The sequence below is a fragment of the Anneissia japonica genome, unplaced genomic scaffold (genome assembly GCF_011630105.1).
Source record: "Anneissia japonica isolate Jap-2015-1 unplaced genomic scaffold, ASM1163010v1 scaffold4988_len2956909_cov206, whole genome shotgun sequence".
In the NCBI taxonomy this organism is placed as follows: domain Eukaryota; kingdom Metazoa; phylum Echinodermata; class Crinoidea; order Comatulida; family Comatulidae; genus Anneissia; species Anneissia japonica.
This window is the reverse complement of record NW_022696345.1, coordinates 574-9,578: the sequence shown is the minus strand read 5'-3', so window position 1 is coordinate 9,578 and position 9,005 is coordinate 574. Positions and strand designations below refer to the sequence as shown.

Sequence of the window (9,005 nt, the reverse complement as noted above, 5' to 3'; positions counted from 1 at the left end):
TACACTTTAATAAAAGATTCAAATGAATTGAGCAGTGTTATGTCAAAGCTGTTTTCCAGAACATTGTATATGTCAGGTTATTATAAAGTTGCTAATTGCTTTAATGTCAAATGGTTAGTTAGTTTTATTGCCTTTAGATGAGGTGTTTGTCATATGGTCGCTATCGTTCCTCCAGTCTGTCGCCCCTCATCCAACCGGCCAGCAGCTGCTTGGCTAGCTAGTTTAATCAATTTCAGTTGCCTAAAGCTGTGTATCGATATACAAGGTTTCTTTGCTGGAATAGACTGCTACAGCTATCTACTTAAAACTTAAATATGAGTAAGTGATCAGGCCTCACTAACTTTGTTATGCTGTTATTCAAATATAATGGTTTTTTTGTATGTGAATTTTAATTTTAAAAATAACATTTATAAAAGTTTAAATTGCATTTTTTTTTTGTGTAAAATTGGTTCAGGTCTTTGTGCACAATGCGGCCTGAAGGTTGTCGGAGAGGACTCGGGGTGCACAGCTATGGACCGTGTGTTCCATGTTGCATGCTTCACGTGTGAAACCTGTCACACCAAGTTACGTGGACAACCATTTTATGCTATGGAGTCTAAAGCTTTCTGTGAGAACTGTTATATAGTAAGTTCTGTGTACACTATCTGTTTGATTACTAACTGCAAGTGTAGACTTTACATTATGGCAATTTCTCAATATGGTATAAGCTACTGAAGCCCTTTATAGTTAAGCCTAAGAAATTGCAACTAAGGCAGTCACCTAAACTGCTGGTAAGTGCTTGTGTGCACTGAATCTGCCAACATCAAACAGCAGATGGTGTCACGTTGTTAAGCTCTCACAGAGGGAGCTGAGATGGATTTGTCACACAGTGGTCGTACGGGGTAATGTGTGCCATCCTCGACAGAAATCTAGTAGTGTATGCCCAAATAATATAATTATTTAAAAAAAAAAAACATTCCTTAGATTTTTTTACAAAATAGTCAAGTTTCTTAATAATTTACAAAGTTTCTCTGATAATGGTGGTATTCATATAAATTTTTTTTTTTTTTCATTTTAGTCGTCTCTTGAGAAGTGTTCCACTTGCTCCAAGCCAATCACTGAGCGGGTAAGTTCAATCATTTCCCTCATTTGTGTCAGACTCTTAGGCTATGTTCTCTCGCGAAAGCTGCCGTGCATCCATGCGAGAAAATCCCGATCTGGATACTAAGAATATGATGATCAAATCACTGGCCAATAAGAAACTGGAAATTGTAAACGTGTACGTGTGATTGGTTGATAATAGAAATGCGCTCAACTTGCTAACAGATGGCGCTTGCTAACTGTTAGCGCTAACGGTTAGCTCCCAATCCGGATACTCAGGCTCTCGTGAGACCAGGCATTACTACATGACATTACTTTAAACCATGGATATTAAAATTGACTTAGCAGCATTACATCACCCTTAATGAAATTTGTTAAAAAATAAAGCTAAACCATGATAATATGAATGAAAATCACCAGCAAACATAATGAGAGAGTATATTGTACTACTTGTAGGACCAGACAAATAGTTGTTTACTCGATGGGTGAAATACAATCTAAAACATTTTAGAACAGCTTCACTCTGACCCTAAATAAGTGCCTAGTTTCTCAGGGAGCCGGAGGAATTCATCCCTAAACCACAGTAGAGGTTCATCCCCTGACCAGGGGTCATGCTGGCCACTGTAAATTCCCATCCCATGTCTGAGAGGTTTCCCCTCCTGAAAGTGTATCATGGTGCTATTGCAGTTCATAGTCTAATCTGATTTTAATATAAGATGGATACCATTTTTTAATAGATCTTGCGTGCAACAGGAAAACCTTACCACCCTGCTTGTTTCACCTGTGTTGTGTGTGGCGAGAGCCTTGATGGTGTTCCATTTACTGTCGATGCAACCAATCAAATCCACTGTATCAAAGATTTCCATAAGTAAGTGTCATGAATTTTCATTGGCTTACAAACTAGTAGGATATATTACATATCATGTTTCTCATTGTGACTTACTCTAATTAATGTAAATAATTACTGAACATAGCTCAGTGAGTGTTGTAAGAATATTAGTGATTGTTGTTGTCAGAATGTGGTTCTTACACAGAGCATGTGTTTGGTAACCTGCTTAGTAGCATTGATGAAAGGTACAGATAATGAAATCTGTTAAAAACTTTAAAAATAAAGAATTGTTTTTTTTTAAAAGGATCAGTTTTCAGTATATTATCAGTCATTTTAATGGTCAGAACAAGAATATACTGTAAGAACTGTATTATTTTTGCGTCTGTTTCCTTTTATCTTGCAATTTTTATTTGAAAAGTTATTTTTTGTGAAAGATATTAAGTAAACAATACCATTATTAAAATATTATTTTTAATATTTAGCTTAAAGACAGTAATACAAATTTACATATACAACATCCTTCAAAAGATGAAAAACTTAGTTTATAATATTGCAACAGTATATCTTTATAGTGGATTTATTTTGATTTTATGGAATATCAGTTATTTATAGTTTGATAAGTAATAGTCACCTTTTTAATTTATGGTTGATGAAGAATTACTGTATACCTCAATGACTACATTTTACAATTATTACTATAATAAAACAATAAACAGGGTCACTGTAACATCAGCCTGTATCATAGAGTGTATTAACTGGCATTGAATCGCCTAAACTGCTGTATAAACCAAGCTTATTTTTTATTTATTCCTTTCCTTTGAAATTCGTGTACAGTATGTTCTATACTATCTTGAAAAGAAGCCTGTGAGATAGGCTTCTTTTTAAGGCTACTTTTGCAGACTAAAGGGACTAAACCCATTGTGCTTCTATATGAGGTTTTACTGTATTAACTGGGTCCTGTGAAAGAAGACTACCTTGATACTAGAAATAATGATTGTTGGTAATGGAGTAGAATATGCATGTGTATGGCCTAGAATGTTTTGGCTTTACAATAGTACATTAATCCCCCTAAGAGAATGGCAGTACGCTAGGCATGTAAAGTTGGCCTAGATTGCCAATGCCTTTAATAGGAGCTCGCTACTGATCAGCTTGCTGCTGATGATGATTTAGGACTTTGGTATGCTAGGCCTTGTCGCTATTCCTACTCTAACTCCTATGGGTTTGCACTTCATAGACACGTATCATATTTTAATTCTTGTATTGGTAATCATATTTTTTATCACTGTCGATAAATGATTATTATAATCAGTGGATCATCTTTCAATTCAGTTTTCAGATTGGTTTTGCATTGTTTTTCTTATTTTTTACATATGTACACATTACTACTGTATGTATTTACTTCGACACCTAGTGTGTGTTAATTTGTATTTATATAGCTCCAAATGTTAAATCATGAATTTGCCATTAAATCCTAAATTGAGTTAATAGATTTTGTCATAGGAATATCTAAACCTTTCTTTATTCCTATCAAAGCTACATATTAATATTATGACATTCTTAAAATAGTGCATACTAAGTTTTTAGTTATTTAATCCTTTAATTTACAAACTCTGTATTAGTCCTGTTGAATGCTAAAATATCAAATTGTTCTTACAAAAATTGACATTTATTTGCACCCTGGTAATCATTTTCTATTAATGAGATTTGGTCACCAACGAAACTCCATGGAGACCAAAACCCAATGAATTGTGCAATGACGTATCTTATTTTCACTCAAAATGTCACTGACAATCAGCAAGTTGCATCATGTTGTGAAGCACTCACATAGAGCAAGCTTAATATAGATGGCACAGAAGATATAAAATATACATAAATTAAAAATACACATACTGTAATTACAATTTAGGAAACAAACATTTATGTTGAAATTAAAATATATAAAGTTTTTGTTGTACTGACTTCAATCAAGGCCTGTACAGTATATTCTGTATTTTTACAATTGCAAAAAATATTACACTCTGCATGGATACTGTATATTGCATAGTGATTCAGCAGTGGATGTTTAAGATAGTTACCATTATCAATGTCCTTAAATGTACTATCAAAAGTTACCATGTACATTAAAATGTGGAACTGATAAGAATCACTATGTGTATGTTGTGTTTGTGAGGAGTATAAGACTAGTAAATTTTATGATCAAATTCATACAGCCGACAAATAAAAGACTATAGCCCCTCTCCCACCTAGGTTGATTTCATCCAAGAGTCGCACGAGTTCTCCGAGTTTAAAACTTGTAAGATATGTGATGTAATTTGCTTGGGAAAGGACCTATACGAGCTTACTAGCTACGAGTGAGGTACGACCCTACGGAGTTGGCTACTAGTTATGTACGATTTATGCCGAGCGAAGCACCAAGTTTATTACAAGCTTTACAATGAATATTACAAGCGTAACAAGTTTGCACCGAATTAGATACGAGTTCGGTACAAGCATTTCGATCAAATGTTCCTGGTGATCATAACCAATTCGGTGCGCTCGTACTCGTTTCGGGGTGCTAGTACCAAACTCGTAGATTACAAAACTGCCAACGAGTATCCCAAGTAGTGTACGAGTTAGGTAAGAATACCCCAAGTACTCTACAAGCTACATACAAGTCCTTCAAATTTGCTACAAGTAGGTACAAGTTCTCTCTGAGCTTCCCCAATCGTCATACAAATTTATGCCGAGTTTACCGAGTTAGCAACTCAGCAAACTCTTAAAACTTGTATGCTGAAAAAAAAACCCTAGTGGGAGAGGAGGCTATCGTTCATGCTTCATTCATTTGTAAATAATGTACGGTGCACAGAAACAAACAAAATAGACATTCCTTTTCAAGCTTAAAAACTATACAATACCGTACACATATACTTTGTATATTTAAGCAAGGTGTTACCTTTTAATTAATAAGAACAAGAAAATATTTCTCCCTGTTTATAGTCTATGCATAGAATTGCCTGTTTGTAATCCTTTAATTAATATTTGTTTTCCATCATAAAGAAAAAATGGAAAAAAAAGGCTAAAAAATTGCCCTACAAAAAATAAAATTATGCTACTGAATGTGTAACTGAAACTGACTTTTCTTTTTTTTTTAATTCATTCAGCCTTGTGTAATAGGATGGAAGTGAATGGATAGTGCTAATTAAATCCTTATTAGTTCAGTCTATGAGAAGGTGTTTATATGGGCATATGCCCTGCTCAGCAAACCTTGCTTGTTTTGTACTGTTTTATTGACTAGATTAAATATACTGTACATTAATATTCAATGAAATAAATTTTATTTGATTTGATGGAGGGTTTTGAGTTGGCTGTATTTGTTTTATATATATTGAAAGTAGAACTGTATATATACTGTCTCTTATACACATCTAGATGTGTATAAGAGACAGGTCAGACGCTACAACGGTCNNTCCATACTGCGGTTTGGGTGCTGGCTTGGAGTTCCTCTTTTCTTTTTTTTTTTCCAATTGCAACTGCTCACTTGTTTTGCGCATAGAGACTCCTGTATTTTGTGCAATATAAATGTATAACCTTTAACCTTTAATTAAAAACTAGACTTGCTCTTTCTGTTTGTAAAACAGAACATAGAGCTTTTCCTCATTGGTGTGCTTTGGTATGACCTTATTTTTAAAGTTGCTTTCAGGCTCTCTTTTGGGAAAATATTTATTCCTTTCATACTTTATTTTCGAGTAGTGTCCTCAAAACTTGACAATAAATAATGACTTTCATTTCCATAAAATCATACACAATTTCTACCGTGTTTTCACTGCAACCATTAGTTTAGTTTTGGAAGGCTGCCCAATTTGACTGACCAATCAGCATTGTTGAAAACAGTCAAATATAGCTTCTAGTGATTTTATGGAAACCAGGATTTTTAAATTTTGTACATGTATTGTCACTTTACAGGATTGTGGACTACAGTTATCATCAGAAGTAGATGGACAAGGTTGCTATCCATTGGACGATCATGTGCTGTGCCGCGAGTGCAATGCAAAGCGAGTGCAGAGTCTCACCTCCGGAAACGTCCACTAAGAAACTTGGATAAAATAATATTCTACAGTTCTCAACACCTTAATTAAGTGTGCTTCCAGCTGAAATTTTATGTACATTGTGATAGCATATTAGGAATGAGTTGCGAGAACAACACTTACCATTTTAACTGTAGTAAGGCTGCTGATTAAGAAATTTATTTATAACTGTAAGGCTGGAAGAATTTAGTTGAGCGTTAATTTGGCTGATTTCAAATAGAGCGTTGATGATATTCTTTAAATGGTGCTTGTAGTAAATCATGTTTAGGTTCTGATAGAATTTAGCACACTACTTAATTGTTAGTTTATTGAATTGATCTCATACACAAAAATAAATATATCTTTGTAGATAATGCAAATTTAAATAGTGGCTTTTTAGATTTTTAGTTTTTAAGTACTAAAATAACATACAGTATTTGATTACATATACATATAGCATCACCATAGTATGGGTGGTGAAATTACAAACTAACTATTATGTACATATGATTTTTAATATATCATCTTTGAAAAAAGAGCAATGGTATAGATAAATAGGCTAAAAGATGCTATTTGATATGTTGTTAATATGTTGTTAGTGCCCGATTAACATTAAAATAAACCACAGTATTATTGTATCATCCAGGCTGATCGGAACTTGATTGCAGGTTAGTGAAATATTTTGGGATATTGTTAAGTACTTTGAAACATGGTAGTTTTCTACAACTAAATCTCTGCTAGGATGATGATGTATTTATAGTGCTACATGGACAATTTATGTAATATCCAGGTCCTTTGTGATGCTATCCAGGTCCTTTGTGATGCTCTTTAAATTTTTGATCAACCAATCCATACACTCGCTTCGTCCTACGGTCTTTGGGCTACGTAATTCTATGTAGAATGAACTGCCACAACGTGCTTGCAACGGATCTTTCCAATGACTATGCGTTCAGACTGTCAATGACAATCAGCAGATGCTGTTACGTCGTCTGTCGCTTAGTGGGGGCGGTGTTGGATAAGTCGTACGACAGACATACGACCATGAGCGCCAGGCTTTGCATACAACCATACGAGTTCATTAGCAGAATAACATTTTTGCATAGATAGGTTATTAGACTATGATGCACCAAAGACAAATATCTTCTTTCTTAAAACAATGTGCTTTTTTTAAAATATTTCCTAATTATTTTTTTTTTTGTGTTTAATACATAAATGAAATTTAATGTATTGTTAATCATGTACTTTTTAAGTTTTTGGATGTTATTCAAACTTCGGTTGTTTTCAGCAGAGGAAAATGATTTTGAAAAGCATTATATTTGTAACATGCACTTATTAAGTCTAATATCTGTGTATTCATTGTCATCCTAGCATTGTTTTATTAAATTAAAAAAACATTAGTTTTATCTATCATTCTAAAAACCCTCCAATCCAAAATCTTGAAGCAATTTGACTTAAAATTAAATAATGATGTTAATTTTAATAAAAATGTATTATTTGTATAAAAAACATTCATATATTATGATCTACGTATAGTTGAATTTAATTCTTTGCTATCAACCGCACAAAGGTGTGTAATTGGATTAAACACATAACAAATAAAAAGTGTTTACAATATGATGTATCATTAGATTAGGAGCATGGTCTGTTTTAATACTGTGAATGTTGTTTTATTTTTTCATAGTTTTGATATATAAATGCAACAAATTGTATAAAGCAGCTGATAGACACTCAAACATAATTGCCTCTAGCGCTAGATAATGAATACAGTAGAACAGTTGCATATGGGAGAGAAAAAAACAATGTATATGACAACACCACAGGAAGACCCACTTACCGACAGCTCTGTCATCACTATCTTGTTTTATGTGAATTGCCCAAATTTAAGTGTAATATGATATGCATGTAATAAAGGCCAACTCAGACAGCGTCGTGCGACGTCGCGCCCATGCGATTTGTTGTCGGGGACAGTCATGTAGTAGAATATTAAACGTTTAATATTTTCGCAATAATCCAAAGACTGTCCCCGGCGATAATTCGCGTTGGGTTGAACAGAGCGTCAATAAATGGAACTGAAAATAATGGAAATGGAAAATAGTTTGAACTGCGTGTTATACAATTATTTCCTGGATATAGTGCCACAAATTTGAAATAAATGCCCAAATAATCTTTGTTACTACCACGGTGTAATATTATTTGCCATTCTGTTTACTTTAGTTTTGAAATGTATTTAATTACAGATTTTACAGATTCAATGAATTAAAATGCACTGTCTGTCATGAGCTAAAATAAATGAAAAATTCAATTCTATATTTGATTTGCTTAATTTGTATATGAAAAAGTAATTAATGAAAAGAATTTCTCCATTATCCAGTTCAATAATACAATAAACTATTCAAGATTTTAATAACATTTTTGATGTATTCTCTGATTTGTTGACAGAGAGTGTGTCTTTAAGCTAATGTTGAAACACTTAGTCTATACAGTGGCATATCCTTGAGTCTTAAGAGGCTCATAGCAAGTGGAACTTTTCCTTGCAGACAACAGGCTGGCTTCAGAAGTGGCATAAGCAACTGCTAAAAATTTTTAATTGTACGTATTATCTGTGAGAAACTCTCGAAGAGAGAAGCTCTCGACGCCACTGCCCCTGACATATATATCTAGTATTTATTAAGTGAGTTGACCATAGTAGGTTGGGCTCTCATAATTCTGACCTCATCTCCCCCCCCCCCCAAATATTGGAACCCAGATTCGCTGCTGAGAGGGGTGCATACCCACCTGAGATGAGCAAATTTTAGGAATAGGCGATTTAAATGCTTTAAAATGGCAGTCTCATATTTTCAATATGCATTTTCAAGGCAGACGACAAAATTGGCTTTTACCCACACAGAATTCTCAAATGTGGGTAATTTGCCTACCTGGAATCCTGCTCACGTTAAATCACAGACCTGCCTAATTTCTGTATGCATTTTCAAGGCAGACGACTTTTACCCTGAAAGGGTTCTCAAGGTTCTCCATCTCGTTCACTTCGATCTTCCTATAAATTTCTTCAAGCT

General features: G+C 34.0%; 1 protein-coding gene across 1 annotated transcript in view; it reads left to right on the top strand.

Moving 5' to 3' along the window:
- LOC117101878 (lipoma-preferred partner homolog) overlaps positions 1 to 8,361 on the top strand; it is a 36,362-nt gene extending 28,001 nt beyond the window's left edge. The window contains exons 7-11 of the mRNA XM_033241995.1: positions 455 to 624; positions 1,058 to 1,105; positions 1,818 to 1,948; positions 5,501 to 5,558; positions 5,852 to 8,361. Of these exons, the coding sequence (XP_033097886.1) occupies positions 455 to 624; positions 1,058 to 1,105; positions 1,818 to 1,948; positions 5,501 to 5,558; positions 5,852 to 5,977 (533 nt within the window). The 3' untranslated portion in view covers positions 5,978 to 8,361. The remainder of the gene's footprint in view (positions 1 to 454; positions 625 to 1,057; positions 1,106 to 1,817; positions 1,949 to 5,500; positions 5,559 to 5,851) is intronic.
- Positions 8,362 to 9,005: the final 644 nt, after the last annotated feature.